Below are 16,169 nucleotides of genomic sequence, written 5' to 3' on the forward strand. Positions count from 1 at the left end.
ATGCGCCATAACACACATTACCAGTGAGACGCTTAAGAGCGAAAAGCGACCTTGCACAGGACGAAATTCATTTGCAAGTGTGATTCGAGTTGTGGTTGGTTGTTTAAGTTGGACAAAAATATTTTCCCAAATATGGATATGACTTACGTCTGACATCATAGATGTCTTACCGTATGTTATAGACCACATGAGACTCACACAATATGTCCACATATGGGCATTCCAAGCTATGGACTTAATATTGATGACCAGGGATCAGGGATCTCCATCATCTCCATATATGGGCACACAAGGGAATGTGATGTCTTTTGTTAAAAGCAACATTTATTTTACAGAAAAGACATTTTACACCAGACAAATGTCATATGTAGTTAGTTTTCAAAGAAAGACCATCTAAACAAAATAAATTACCATAATGAAATCCAGAAAGGCTAAAGTTAACTTGCCTTCTGCAATTCTATCTTGAATTGCAAGCCTAGTATAGTGATAGGGAGAACAAAATGAAGTAAAAACAATGGTCTAAATCTAATTCCAAGTATGACTCTAAATTCATTTCATCAAAATGTTGAAAAGAAGATTGGGTCACTTAGGCATCACTGACAGTAAATCGAGCAATCTGAGAGTGTGTACATGAGGTCATGTGGCTGTGCAGGGAGAAAGGAAGTGACTTCCAGGTTGCTACTTTGGTGGGTCTGTGTTGATGCCGTATTTCTCTTTCAGAAGCTTCAGCTGCTCTTCTTTCTTCTTTGTGTCCATTTTCTGGAAAGCTCTGTTTGCATTGTAGTAGAGGACCACCAGGTATCGATTGCAGACATTGAAGCCTGACAGGTGGTCACAAGCATTCTTGGCATCAAAGATGTCCTCATAGACAACATATGCCGTTCCTCTTGATTCTGGCGTGTTCCCTGTTCTGATTTGCCGTATTGGTCCATATTTCCCAAAGATATCATACATTTCCTCGGCTGTGATCTTGTGTGGAAGGTTCCTGATGTACAGGATTCTGTTTACCTCAGGAGGTAATCGTATATTAGCTTGTTTCGCTGCTTGCATAGCCATGGTGAGGTACTTTTAATGAATAATAAGCCTCTGAAGAAGGAAACACAGGAGCTATCTTTTCAGATCACTACTTATGGCAAAATCGGATGGAATGTGATGTCACAATGTGATGTCACAACGATGTGATGTCACAACAGGTCAACAGCTATAGACATTGAGGTGTTACTCACTCACGGATGGAAGATGTGATGGTTTTCATAGTTAACTGCGACCTACCGGTACAGTCGCAATAAATGTTTAGGCTATAATTATGCATAACAACTTATAACAAAGACAATTTATAACTGACCACGTTATGGTAGTTATAATGTGCTATTCCACTGAGCTTACAGTATATGCTTTCATTGCTTTATGACCAGCACTTATAAACCTCTTTAAATGTCATACACGATTATAAACATTTATAACGAGTGTTATGAAGCCTTATAACTAAGCCCATTATAATGCATTATAAAAGCGATTATAATGCATTATAGACCCGTCACCAGACCTTTAAGTAAAGTGTTACCGGCAATCCTAATGTTTTGCACAGTCCATCTAATGGTCATATAGACAGTCAGGTGGACAAATGGAAAGGCAGTTAGGCTGAGGGGCTTAGCGTGAAACAGATTGAGAAACCAGATGTCAAAGTATATAAACTGGTAGTGGGACAAGGAGGCTGGTACAGTATATACAGTATATAGAGACACGTGGTCCAGTGAACAGGCAAATAAATTCGGATAGACAGATTGACAGACTGATGTGCATTCTTCAGTGTGCATTCTTCAGTGGTATAAAGTAATATACCGGTAGATGTACTTAATAAGTACTGTATTTAAGTATAATTCTTTGGTATTTGGCACTTAACTTGAGTATTTCCAATTTCCAATACTTTTACTTTTACTCCACTACGTATTGGATTAAAATATTGTACTTTTACTCATCTACATTTATTTGAACACTTTAGTTACTAGTTATTTTGTAGATTTAGATTAGGCCTATTATTACAAAACATACATTACCCACTTCAGCCATACCGGTATATACATTTTGGCCATTTGAAAATAGCTGATCTACTTGTAGATCTGTTATTTTCAAAAAATATAAATACATTTGAAAATTGGACATTTTGCATAATGAGTACTTTTTACTATTGGTACTTTGCCATGCCAATACCTTTGTACTTTTACTCAAGCAAATTCGAGACTTCTACTTGTAACAGAGTATTACATTGCAGTATTGATACTTTTACTTAAGTAAAACACTTGGGTACTTTTTCCACCACTTGCATTCCTTGACCTCCAGCCAGTGACATGATCTCAGGCTCTATTTTGATTGTCTTAAATACCAGCTCTTATGCCGTAACTTAAAGGCCTGTCCATACTGCCCCCGACCACCAACCTTTCGTCGGAAAGGTCCGGTTCAACTACAAAATGACCTCACTCGCATCTTCAGAAAAGCATTAGAGTTTGGAAAGCTGCATGTCGGAAAGTCGTAATTCTCAGAAGAAAAGTTTCGTGCTCGGAGACAGTATGGACAGGCCTTTAAGAACTGGTACTCAAGAATCAAAATTCAGCCCATCGATGACTTCAAACTTCTCTCTTGTCTCTTCTGTCATAGATTGAGTGGCGTTTAACCATTCGTCGCCTGACACACGGAGGCACCTCCGTACATATGCCAGTGGCAGTGACGTAATCATTAGTCTTGAAACATCGCTCAAATTATCGTACAACCGGTGTTATGAAAGTAACAGTAGTTTTAAGTAGGGCTTTGAAGATCTGATATGGAGGGGCGGACTATTTTGTATTAGGAACATCCAGCAATAGCTTGTCAGCAGCCCTGGCTGGGTTCCATAAGCGCAGAGAGATATGGTGGAGCCAGCCCATTTAATGATTTATAAGTAAATAAAATCACCTTTTAAAATCAAATTTAAAATTATCAGGGAGCTAGACAGGGAGCCAGTGAGAGGCGAGGACAGGGCTAATATGCTCATGTCTTTGTGTACCTGTGAGGAGGCGGGCCGCTGCATTTTGTACGAGTTGCAGGCACCTGAGTGCCTGCTCTATGCCAGAGTATTGTGCATTGCAGTTATCCAATCGGGATGAGATGAAGGCGTGAATAGCCATTTTCCAGTTGATGACAGGGGAGACATGGCTTAACCTTGTCCAGAAGTCTTAACTGAAAAAGGCTGGTTTTAGCAACGTAACTGATATGTTGATTGAATTTGAAGGCCCTGTCGAAAGTTACACCAAGGTTTTTGGCAGATGAGCGGATATAAGGGGTGAGAGAGGTACTTGAGGTCTGCTGCAACTAACTATACACTATAATCCTGAGTGTATGTTTAACTCTGAGAGAGTCTGAAAATGGACCCTTAAGGGTTGGCTGGTTAAAGGACGACTTCACCACTCTTCAACCTATCGTCATATAATTGGTCCTCACTAATGTTCACGATAAAAAAAGCACAATTGTTTTCTACTTGATCTTAGGGATGGGATGATACGCGATGTTATCGTTTATCGTGATAAAAAACACTCACGATAATCGTATCGTGGAGATTTAATGTATCGCGATATCGTCCTCTGTCATGCATTGGGATCAATTCACCTTTTATTTGCCAAGCTGCATATCCGGTACCACTTAAACCCTCTATAATTGGTAAAAGGTATTCATAATATACTGTACATGCTTGATACAGTCTTTTTTTTCACTCTCTATCAAATGTCTTTGCCAAAAAAATGCCGTTCTACAAGCTCACAACGCGTCGCAGCGCGACACGTTGTGAGCTTGTAGATCTACTATTTTTTGGCAAATATTCCGCCCCAGGATAATGGATTTAGATTATCGCGATAATATCGTACCGGTAAATCGCGATTTCTTTTGTCACAATAATCGTGATATGACATTTTCATATCGTCCCATCCCTACTCGGTCTGTGTGTCATAGGAGGGCTCTGGGGAGTTAAGAAAACCATCTGCCAGTGACATCATCCTTTGGAAGTTTTTTTAAAGGAATAGGAAGTTTACAGTTTCTATTAGCTTGGATTCTCCATCGAAGATGTCATTGGCATCATCTGAACTGCCCACAGCCCTCCCATGAGACACAGACAGAGTAGAAATAAATTGTGCTATTTTATCATGAACATTAGGTTGACAAGTGGTGAAGTCGTCCTTTAAGCATAGACTTAAATGAACGTGTGCTCCTCTAACAGCCCATTGGCCTGGCTGACGAAAACCGTTTCATTAAACATTATTGAATGAAAGCTGTTCAAACAGCAGTGGTTGTCAACATGGCATCTGGGGCCCCGCAGGCCATGATAGTTTGAAACCAAACGGAGAGTTTACATACAGTAACCACACAGTACGTGTTCTTTTGGTTCCATTTCTCAAAAGAGTTAAATTAACACTGATGATTTTACAGAGTAGATTGGGGTCCCAGAAATAATAAAAAAATCATATAATTTGGATCCGTGGTATTTCAAAGTGGGGGTTGTTGAAACTAACAAGGTTGATACTCGCTGTCATAGAGTAACATGGTTCATAACAACAGTCACTTACTGTAAAGGTTTCTTGTTACCACGCCTTGCTCCAGTATCTGTGCCTAGGGAGGTACATAAGCCTGAGTTATACTTCTTTGCGCACCAGTTTTGCACGCCGAAAATAGGCAATCTGCAAGCTCAAAATACGTCATATCACGACGCAGTGTGAGCTTGTAGATCGGATATTTCCACTGGCCGACACCGTCGTACGACGATTAAATTAACCATTAGAGCCATGGAAACATTTCAGTGGGAATGACAAACAAACACTCACGCGCACAGGAGTGCGCACGCTCACACACACACATACGCACGCACGCATGCATGCATGGAAGCACGCAGGCAGCATTTGTGTCTCATATACCAAGGGAGCCTAGACTGAAATGGGAACGGGTCCTAAACCAGCATTAACCATGGACAGAGTTGATGTGCATGTGAATGTGTTTGTGCATGTGCATTTGTGTTCCGACGCAAACATACCTATAATGTTATTAATTGGTATATGACTGCAGAATTGATCAATTATGGCTCCTATGTCTTCCTTTTGGTCTATCTGGATGATACATGGATGGATAATTTCGCTGCTTGTTGGAAAGAAACCTATCTCCATATTGCAAAGATTCCAGAAATGAATGCCCTACTTCATCATAAAAGAGCAGATCTACAAGCGACACGTTGTGAGCAGCTATTTTCACTCTGGTGGTGGTAGTAGTAGTAGTGGGGGGGCCGGGGGGGTTTAAATAGGCAAGTAATCTAATGGATTTTCATAATCATTTACTAACTATACAGGGAAACTGCATTTCATGTTTAGAAACAGGAAAGTAGGCTGATGGAGGTATGCTGCTCTGGCTCAGGTGTCCATGCAGCTACAACAGAACACACAGCGGTAAACAGACAATGATGGCCAAACAGACACATAGAGACACAAGCAAACACAGAGATATTACCACAGACATAGAGACACACACATATGGGGAAGTAACATGGGGAAGTAATCAGTCTACCACTGTGTCTGTCAAGGCTTTTTATGTTTTTCTATATTTCTTTTTAAATAAAATGTATGCCCTCCTCCATCATAAAAGAGTTCCACATAGAAGTAGTGAACATAGCCGGTCCACACCAATGCAACTAGTCGCAACTCCTTGCAACAAAACCGTTGCATGCAACTCCTTGCAACAAAACCGTTGCATGCATCTACTTGCAACCGTTATCCCCAATGGCTGTTGCAAGGAGTTGCTTTTTTTTTCTTCTTTTTTTGGTGTGACAAAAACTGTTTTGTTGCGAGGAGTTGCGACTAGTTGCATTGGTGAGGTTTGGCCTTTTAAAGCAATGCATTGTGAGAGGCTATTTTCAGTATTTTAAAGTGTTTTTAAAATAATAAAAAATACATATGAGGTTTCCAACCGACAGCAATGTGTGTAGGCCTATATGCAGACAGTTATGCTGTTGCCCCAGTTTGTTTCCTTTCCTTTCCTGGACAATGTGGCAAGAAAACTCACAGCATATAGACAAACATTAGCAGTATTAGTGTACATATGCAGAAATCAAAATAAGAGACATGCAGTTGACCGTGTACATTTCACCCAGCGCCAGGAGACAGTGGCTTAGGGAGCATGCGCTTAAGTGAAGGGTACGACCATACCGGTATATATATATTCTTTTTATGTCCAAAAAAGTGCACTGCAGCCTGTCTGTAGACAAGACATTCAGGCTGAAATATACACCCTTTAGAGAATCTGATTGTCCCAGCCTCCCAGGTACAATCCATGCTATGCCACTGATATTGATATTATTATTATTATATATATTTTTTAACTTCTTCAATCCATCTTGACTAAGGGGCCTCGTGCTGCCGGGCCTGATTTCACCCTATACTCTCAACTCATTGCCTAAAGGTCACATAATAGATAACAGTCAAATTAATAATTCACAAATGTGTCCATGACCCAGTGATTGGGGACCAGTGGTGTACGATACCCTTTGATGATGCGATGGGCTCATAATACTGTAAGACACTCCCTGTGACAAGCAAATACTCCCACAGGCCATTTTAATTGAATCCCACCAGCACCTCACTCCTGAGTCTCCCTAAAGGCCAAATTATACTTTCTATCTCTCCGCTGTCCTACACCGTGAAATCCAAGAGTGTTCATTTGACTGTGATGGTCCATGTTTACGGTCTCAGAGTTAGGCGAACGCCTCAGGTTGGTGCTGCTGTGTGCTGTCTATCCCAGTAAACACAGACCAACATGGAGTTGGCTGCCTCGTCTCCTTTGGAACAACAACATTATGGGGTTTTAAAGAAGGTTCTTGTCACTTTATACAGGTGCCTCCTCTCTTTTCTTAACTAATAATATGCTACAGTATGGTGACATTTGTCGGAGAGACCGATACCCGTTGGGCAGAACAGTCACCATTGACGTCCAGTTGTGCAATACCTGTCTGTGGTGTAGGCATTGTTTCAGCATGCGGCTGATACCGGCGACACTGTGTAGTATCAGTGATGTCAGCATGCAGACAGACGGAGGACGGACAGATTCTTGTCCCACTCCCAGTCAATAGAAAGGTTGTCAGAGATTTCACCAATTATCTAATTAGCACATTCAGTTGAAGGTGTTACTATACATGAGAAGTGTAATAGAATACACTTCCCGTGCAAAATGCCCCTACAGCACAAAACACACACACACACACACGCGCACACACACACACGCACACACGCACGCACGCACGCACGCACACACACACACAGAGAAACCCATCAGCATTAATGCATTTATACCGGACCACCCCAATCCCTCCAGTGGTGTTTTCAGCCATATGGTGTTGGACAGGGCTTTTGTCTAATCTTGTTTACTTTGTGCTTTGACATGGATTACTGTGTGGTTTGTTTGGGTGGAGCAGCGGGAAGTGGCTGAAGGTATACTGTACATAGTCTGTATGTGCTTTCACCTGCGCTGCACACAAGAAAACATCCACAAGCAGGTGGACTGGAGCTATCCCAGGAACCCCAACAGCTTATACCAAGATGAGAGAACCATACAGAGTGACATGCAGTGTTCATTTAACTTGGAGAGTGTACACATCAAACTAAATGGACCAGACAGGACTGTGATTTTATATACAGTACACATGCCTGCTGCTATTCCTATCTGCTGGATAGGTTTTCCACCTGTGCAAGAAGCCTTGCTGCCTTCCATAGTGCTAGAGCAGGGGTCTTCAACGTTTTCAGGCCAAGGACCCCATAGTTGAGAGAGAGATGAAGCAGGGACCGCCCACAACCTTTCATAGTTTCATCGTTTGACAGCACAATCATCAGTGTATTTTGGATTCATGTTAATGTGTTTTCAAATATCTAACCACTTGAATGGTCAATAATTAATAAACTTGACCTTTCACTCTGCTCTTTTCCCCTCTACAGTACACCAAACTACTTTGACAAAAATAGCCGTTCTACTATTTATGGCTAAAGTTTCAGAATATGGACACTAGGGTTCAAGTGGTTAATATAAAAAAGGGGAGTTTCTATCACACAAAGATTTGGAGGACCCCCTGTAGTAACTCTGAGGACCCCCTAGGGGTCCCGGACCCCCTGTTGAAGACCCTTGTGCTAGAGTATTTATCCATTGCTATTTATCTATTGCTATGTTTTGACCATGCACCTTGGACTTTGTATATTTGATTTGACTGTGTACTGCCGACAGTTTATGTGCCATTTATTGACTAAGCACTATTCACCCCCACCCCCCCTTCTCTCTCTCTCTCTCTCTTTCTGCCCCTTCCCAGTGTCTTTGTACTGTATCTCCCATAAACGGCTCGTCCACTTCCGCATAATGTCCACACCTACTGTGATGACTCTCTCATCTCAGTGAGTGAGTAGAGAGCGTGGCGCTGATACTTTCAAGGTTAAGGGGTTCTGGCTCCACCGGGACACTCTCAAAAAGCCTGCAGACACTCCCTGGCTCTCTAATAGCACAGGTCTAAAAGCATTTCGACCACATGGATATCCTTGTGTTAGCAAATATGTCAATCGCTCATGCTACGGCAGACTGCACCATAATGGGGAGACGGGAAGAGAGAGAGAGGGAGAGAGAGAGAGAGAGAGAGAGAGAGAGAGAGGGCAGATCAGGTAATTGTTGGCGTCTGTCTCTCGACCCTACCCTCAAAGGGTTTCAAGTGTTTTGCGAGCGCACAGCCCCGCCGCCCCACCCACCCCCCCCTTCCAGGCATTGTCTCCATCGCTCTCGTGTTTACGTTTACACCCATGGGTCACCATGGCGATATTACTCCCACTTCCATCCACGGCCCCGCTCTCCTCCACCCTCCTCTCTGTCTTCCTACCAGCGGTTGGTGGGTAGTGGTGGTCCTGTGCCGAAACCAGGGGTGTCACAAAGGAGGGGGAAAAGTGGGACTGAGTTACCAGGGCCCAAGGCAGAGGGGCCTTCATTATTTTATACTTTAGCTATTGAAAAATAGCATACAAGCTTGGTGCCGCGCTGCGAGCTTGTAGATCTGCTATTTTTGAAAAGTCGTGAAAATGTGTGCATCTTTGAATATATGTATTTTTTTAAGCGAACATTTGTAACTAAAATTTTGCTTCTGGGGGGTCCCTGGAACTAAATATTTTGAGATGGGGGTCCGTGGCCAAATACATATCATTTTGGGGGTCCTTCACATGAAAAAGTTTGAGCACCACTGACATAGGATTTGAAATATTCAAAGACTTACACAAATCTTCTTGATTTTTCCAAAATAGCAGATCTACAAGCTTGCAGCGCGGCACTTGGTATATCTGCTATTTTTCACTAGTTAAAGCACTAAATAATGTGTAATAATGCGTTCCCAGTCTAAATGGGTTAAACCCCCTCCCCCTATGAAGAACATTCATGGGGGGGGCCGCAGTGAATCCTTGTACCCAGGGCCCAGAATTTGGTGTGACACCCCTGGCTGAAACAAGGGGATGATGGTGATTGGCTGTGGGAGCGCCTCCCCGCCCCCTTCTTTCTATGGCCAAGTTGGCACTGAGTCACATTGTAAACGCAGGAGGTTGGCACGGTGGCTGGTTCAATGTCACCCCTGCCCTGCCCCGTCTGGAAGTGACACAGCACTCTGGTCTGTGCGCTTGGCTCTGATGTTGACTTGATGTTAACATGAATGCACTTTTCTATTCATCTCGAAATGACACGCACGTTTACAACGTGCTTTCCAATGAAATAATATGAATGCTTGAGTTTGACAAATTACAAAAGACACATGTATAAAAAAAACAGGCAACTTGGTAATTGCCAGTGCTAGAAAAAGTACTCAAATTGTTAATATAAGTAAAAGTATCAATAGTGCAAATTAATGCATTAATAAGTAAAAGTAAAATGTAAATGTAAAATGTACAAATATTGGTATCAGTATTGGTATCAAAATGTACTTATAGTACCAAAAGTAAAAGTACTCATTATACAGAACTAGAAGCTCGGCCGCCCGAGTCACGATGTCCTAGTTCAAGTTTTCAAATGTATAAAAATCTTTTGAAAATAGCCGATCTAGCTTACAATCTGGCTGAAATGTATGTAGGGCTGAAGTGGTTAATGAATGTTTAGTAATAATAATGAAAATCTACAGAGTAACTAGTAACTAAAGTGTGTAAAAGTACAATTTGCCTCTGAAATGTAGTGCAGTAGAAGTAAAAGTATTGGAAATTGGAAATACTCATGCAGGTAAAGTACAAATGTCTCAGAATTGTACTTAAGTACAGTAAATGTACAGTAAATGTACTTAGTTACTTTACACCACTGGTAATTGCATCAGTACAGTGTGTCACCACTCAGGAAATTGAGCTGACTCACGTCACAATTCAGTTATTGCGATTAATATTACATCAACAAAGACCACAACATAGCTCTGATACCTTTCTTTTACCGCTGATTGCTTATGATTTTCAGAACTCTTTAAAGATTTGTTTTTTTGGGGGCTTTTATGCCTTTATTAGATAGGACAGTAGACTGACAGGAAATGGGTGGAGAGATGGGAACTGGGGAGTGACACGCGGCAAATCTTTTCAAAAACGGTTCTTTTTAAAAACTTTTTTTTCCAGAAATAGCAGATCAAGCTACAAGGACAATGCATTCCAACATGAAATATTATGAGCTTATAGATCTGCTATTTTTGAAAAGGTTGAAAGTGATAAAATAAAATAAAGTTATTTGTGTTTATTTTCATTTATTAGTTTTTGCTCATAAGTTAAATCTTCGAAATTATAAACTTTAATCAAACATACATTTTTCAAAATTGATCAGAAAACAAACTCTCAGTCAACACATCAGCAATTAGGCTATAAGTAAAGTGGCAGTTGGAGGCAGGGGCGTCACAAGGGGTAGGAAAGCGGGACTGAGCTACCAGGGCCCAAGGTGGAGGGGCAATAGTAACTTTAGCTATTGAAAAATAGCAGATATACAAGCTCACAGCGCGGCACCGAGTGCCGCGCTGCGAGCTTGTAGATCTGCTATTTTTTAAAAGTCGTGAAAATGTGCGCAAATCTTTGAATGTATGTATTTTTTAAGTGAACATTTGTAACTCAAATTTTGCTTCTGGGGGTCCCTGGAACTCAATATTTTGAGATGGGGGGTCCTTCACATGAAAAAGTTTGAGCATCACTGACATGGAAACATGGGTTTCTTGGCACACATTTTTCAAGATTTGTCAAAAATAGCAGATCTACAAGCTCGCAGCGCGGCACTCGGTGCCGCGCTGTGAGCTTGTATATCTGCTATTTTTCAATAGTTAACATTCATGGGGGGCCCGCAGTGAATCCTTGTACACTACCCAGGGCCCAGAATTTGGTGTGACGCCCCTGGTTGGAGGGTGTTTTGAATTATCAATACGTGTCCATCTGCTGCGCTGGTTCTGCTTGTGCTGTTTCTTACTGGGTCACTGAGAGGCCTTGAGCTTTCTGGCTCAGTTCTGTGGCTGAAGGCTGGGTAGCAGCAAGGACATGGGAAGGCACTAGCCTACTTTACTGTACTCTAGTCACTGTTCAGTTGATTTAAATTTAGAATCAGGGTTTTACAGTGCATAACCACAAAATATATACATTTGACATAGGCCTACATTATATCTTTTCAGAACACACAAAGCGTGCCAAAACAAATTTGAAAACATTTCTTGCGCCCTGGAATAACATTTGATACTTTTCTTCTATAGAGCATTATGTAGGACAGTCCAAATTATTGTATATATATTTGTATTTGTATACAAATATATTGCATTAATATATTGTAATGCAGTGGTTATCAAAGTGGATTCCAGGGACTCTGTGGGTTCCTTTAGAGGGGTCTAAATTGACCCATAGAGTCTGTAACTCTGACAGTGTACAAAATGGAACCAAACGGGTTCATTTGGTTCCATTTTGTACACTGTCAGAGTTATGGGGAGACCTTGACATTTGAAAGTTTGAGAAACACTGTTGTAATGCATTTTATTTTGTATATGGAGTCTGCGGTAGGGGAGGGGAGGGGAGGGGAGGGGAGGGGAGGTGGAAGGGAGGGCACATGGCACAGTGACGACAGTTCCCCTGAAGGATAATCCTTGCACCTGCCGGGACCACTATTTATCCTTGTGGGATATGGGCTAATGAGCCACACATGCACCTGCTCACGTGTGTGTGTGTGTGTGTGTGTGTGTGTGTGTGTGTGTGTGTGTGTGTGTGTGTGTGTGTGTGTGTGTGTGTGTGTGTGTGTGTGTGTGTGTGTGTGTGTGTGTGTGTGTGTGTCAGTTTAGATGTGTCTATGTGTACAGTTTGCACTGTAGATGCCGGGTACAGTAAGTGGGTGCGCGCTCATTTTGTGTGTGTGCACACTGTGATGTGTGTGCCTGTCAGAGAGGTTCATTAGGACCCAGTGTTCCCCTATACCACACATGGGCAACTGGCGGCCCGGGGGCCACATCCGGCCCACACCTTCACTTAATGCGGCCCGCAGGCTAATACCAGAATACTGATATATTATTGATTTCAGCTGTTACAATTCCAAACATGACCTGCTTTAATTCCGTCAGTCTATATTAGTAGCTTAATGACTAGTAGTATTAAAATGTCTTTTTTTATGTCCAATGTATTTGAATTTGAGTTCATAAATTTAACATGGGTAGCCCTATATAACTAAATGCGTTTGAAAGGATTCCAGTAAAAAATTCCAATTCAAAAGAAGCAAAAATAGCCGATCTACAAGCTCAAAACGCATTGCAGTGCGATGCGTTTTGAGCTTGTAGATCTGCTATTTTTGCTTCTTTTGTATAAGATACTAGAATGACAAAGTAGGACGTAGCAATATGCAATGTGGCCCTCTGGAGTGAAGATGGAAATATAGTGGCCCTCACCATCATCAAAGTTGCCCACCCCTGCCCTATACTGAGTCGCAGCAGGTGATCAAACAACTAATGTACACCATTTGGCATCTACGAGAGCACTATAAAACCATCACTTCCCGTATTGGCCTCCTGTGATTTTAACTCGTCTCTTCCAACTGATACTACTTAAAGGGATATTTCACTTTCAAAAAAACTTTTGGTAATTTTATCATCAGGCTTTTATGAACACCCTGAAAAGTTTTTAATTAGCTTGATTGAATATTTAGATATTCCTGGTATTGAATGTTACCAGGCCCTCCAGGCCCAGGTCCTCTCCCCACACACACCCATTGTAACTTCAAACTTCATTTTAACCATGATAGATTCATTAAAAACACCCATTATTTTTTTCTGGTGACTCATACTACCCCCTAATATGTGAGCAGGCCGTGTTTTTTCGATAACATTTTTCATTTATTTTTAATAATTATCTTTTTGTATTTCATTTTTTCCATTTTTCCAAATAATTATTAAAAATAAATGAAAAAAGTTATCGAAAAAACACGGCCTGCTCACGTATTAGGAAGGTAAAATGAGTCTCCAGGAAAAAATAATGGGTGTCTTTATTGAATCTATCATGGTTAAAATGGAGTTTGAAGTTACAATGGGTTGTATGAGGAGAGAAGCCCTACCACTGCTCCCTGTTGAAAGTGGAATATCCCTTTAACTCACATCTTTGTCAAACACAACTGTATATTTGTCAGGGTGATTCATTCATTCGCAGGTCCACGCACTCCGCTACTCTGAAGGGTGCCCTTTAAATCAGGTACAGTACACGCTGCTGTCTGTGAGTCAAACCGCTAGTCTTTGTGTCCGCCAACGTGAATGGCGTTGGCATTCTTTTCTCTGCCATAATAAACAAGAAGGTTTACACAATGTTAGCCCTCTGCGGGGGAAGAAACGTTATTTTGACAGCCTTGCGTAAGGCAGCAGCAGTGATGCAAACCTGTCTGTGGAAACAAGTGCATTTTGTAAATCGTTTTTTTCTCCCACACTTTACCAACTTTGCTGTTCCTGCCACACCTTTCATGCATGCCCACCAACAGAAATAAAATAAGAGTCTGCAGACAGACAGGGAGTTGATGGGGGCACGGTGGCACAGTCGGTAGCGCTGTCGCCTCACAGCTAGAAGGTCCAGGTTTCGATTCCCGCCGTGGGACGCTGTGGTTGATGGGAGTGTGTTCTCTCCTCCGCATCATCAGTGCCCACACCCTGGGGGGTGTTGGCAAAAGGGCCTTTCTGTGTGGAGTTTGCATGTTCTCCCCGTGTCCCCTAGGGTAGATACCCTCACAAAAACATGCAGTAATCCTGGTCTCTATAATGCCTTCCCACCTGGTCAGCCGGGGCGCCTGATGGAGGGGAATGGAACTGGTTGGAATGGCGTGTTCCTTCCACGAGCTACGTCCAAACGGGGAAGCTCCCCCCTGTCAGGTGCTAAGAAACGGGTTGCTCACTCTTCTTGCACTGAAGGATGCATGAGCTCAGTTCGGGGCCCTCCCCAGGTTGGCAGAGGGAGAGCAGAGCCCAGGATTACAGCTTAAGCAATTGGCACCAGGTGAAAAATGGGTTACAAAATCGTGGGATAAAGAATTAAAGAAAAAAGACAGGGAGTTGATACCACTGATGTTGCAAAGTACATAATATTTGGTTGGTACGGCTTTGTAGCATCACTAGCATACAGGCTTGCCGATCCTTGTTCATTCACCTCAAATGCTGAGCATTCATAAAATAGCACTTCTGCTGTTTTTCCTTTGTGTGAGGCGCCGCTCTGGACAAAAGTCAGGCTACTGTAAGTCGAGATCGAAAGAGGAAGAGCAATCTGAATTGGATTTTGGTGCCAGCATGGCGTCTCATAGATGTCATTCAAAACCAGATTACTTGCGATGTCTAGCAATCTACTGTAACACCATGGAAAACGCTGAAAATGACATTTGGAAATTCATATTGCGATGAAAAACTAAAACACAATATATTTATTGTGCAGCCCTAGTCAGCACACAAGGCATTGAGGGCAAAAGAGAGAGGCCGGAGAAATGGGTAAAGAAAGTCACAGAAAGAGATTTTAGTGAGAGAGACACACACACACACAAACACACACACACACACACACACACACACACACACACACACACACACACACACACACACACACACACACACACACACACACACACAGAGAGAGAGAGAGAGAGAGAGTTGGATGTATGGATTGATATGGGGAATAGAGAGAATGGCTGTGAAGGACAAATAGAAAAAAAATCATTCCAGTGCTAAATCTCTTGTTGGCCCATCTCCTTTTTACTCTTTCTCTCTAGCCCTCCCTCTGTTTCTGTATCTCATCATGCATGCTGTCTCTTCTTTCCGCCCCTCTCTCTCTCTCTCTCTCTCTCTCTCTCTCTCTCTCTCTCTCTCTCTCTATCTCCCAGTGCCAGTGTTTAGAGCACGCTTAAGTAGGCTTTGCTCAGTAATTCTACTATTATTAGCCGGCATGCTGAAACCAGCCAAGTCAAGTTGATGGCTACTGTCTCTTGGCTGTCCGTCCATCATCTTTCACAGGCACGTGTCGTGCACACATAGACATCAAAGGGGGCTTGAGCTCCTGCCCTTTTTATCCATGTGTAAAAGAAACTCAAAGGCCCTCTTTCCATGCCATACCTGAAGGCAGCATTCAAGAGAATTGCTTTTTCCAAACACTCCTGAACTTCAATGAAGCATCTTATGTTAAAAGAATTGCCCTCTCTGTGTAGAAATCCATGCCGCACACCACATCTCCAGTATTTACTTGATGACTTGATTGACTTTATTGATTATGCTTAGTTCAGTGTGGTATCACGCACTGAAAATAGCCGACCTTATTTCCACCAAAAGGCCCTTTTAGAAATTTCAGCCCCTGCCGCTCTCTGCACGTCCCTGATCTTTCATTATTGTGTGTGCACATAGGAAGATCATGGGCTGTGCGCTTGCATTGTCAATGTTGTTGTTGAACCATGTTTTGAATTAAATTGTTGTCGGCCATGTGAACAATTAGTCAGATAAGTTCATTTGACAGCACACCCTGCAGGATGCAACTCAGACAAGAGTGCATTTTTTCCTTATTTACACACAAGCATTTCCTCTCTTGTCGCCATGCAAGCGGAAGGTTTTGCATGTTTTCTGTTTCCGAAAATGAACTTCCTCTTTCATTAGCATAGAATGGCCCTTT

The 16,169-nt window shown here is 42.2% G+C and overlaps 2 protein-coding genes across 3 annotated transcripts in view; one reads left to right on the forward strand and one right to left on the reverse strand.

Annotated features, from left to right (window-relative positions):
- smap2 (small ArfGAP2) overlaps positions 1-16,169 on the forward strand; it is a 38,691-nt gene that overhangs the window by 3,134 nt on the left and 19,388 nt on the right. The gene's annotated exons all lie outside the window — the stretch shown is intronic.
- Positions 658-1,056, reverse strand: LOC308292712 (splicing factor 3B subunit 6-like; the record flags this gene model as incomplete). Its single annotated transcript, XM_080735125.1, has 1 exon — positions 658-1,056. One exon carries the CDS (start codon positions 1,054-1,056, stop codon positions 679-681), a length of 378 nt encoding a protein of 125 aa, XP_080591251.1. The 3' UTR covers positions 658-678.

This window comes from Nannobrachium achirus (assembly GCF_963921795.1).
Source record: "Nannobrachium achirus genome assembly, chromosome: 10".
Taxonomy (NCBI): Eukaryota; Metazoa; Chordata; class Actinopteri; order Myctophiformes; family Myctophidae; genus Nannobrachium; species Nannobrachium achirus.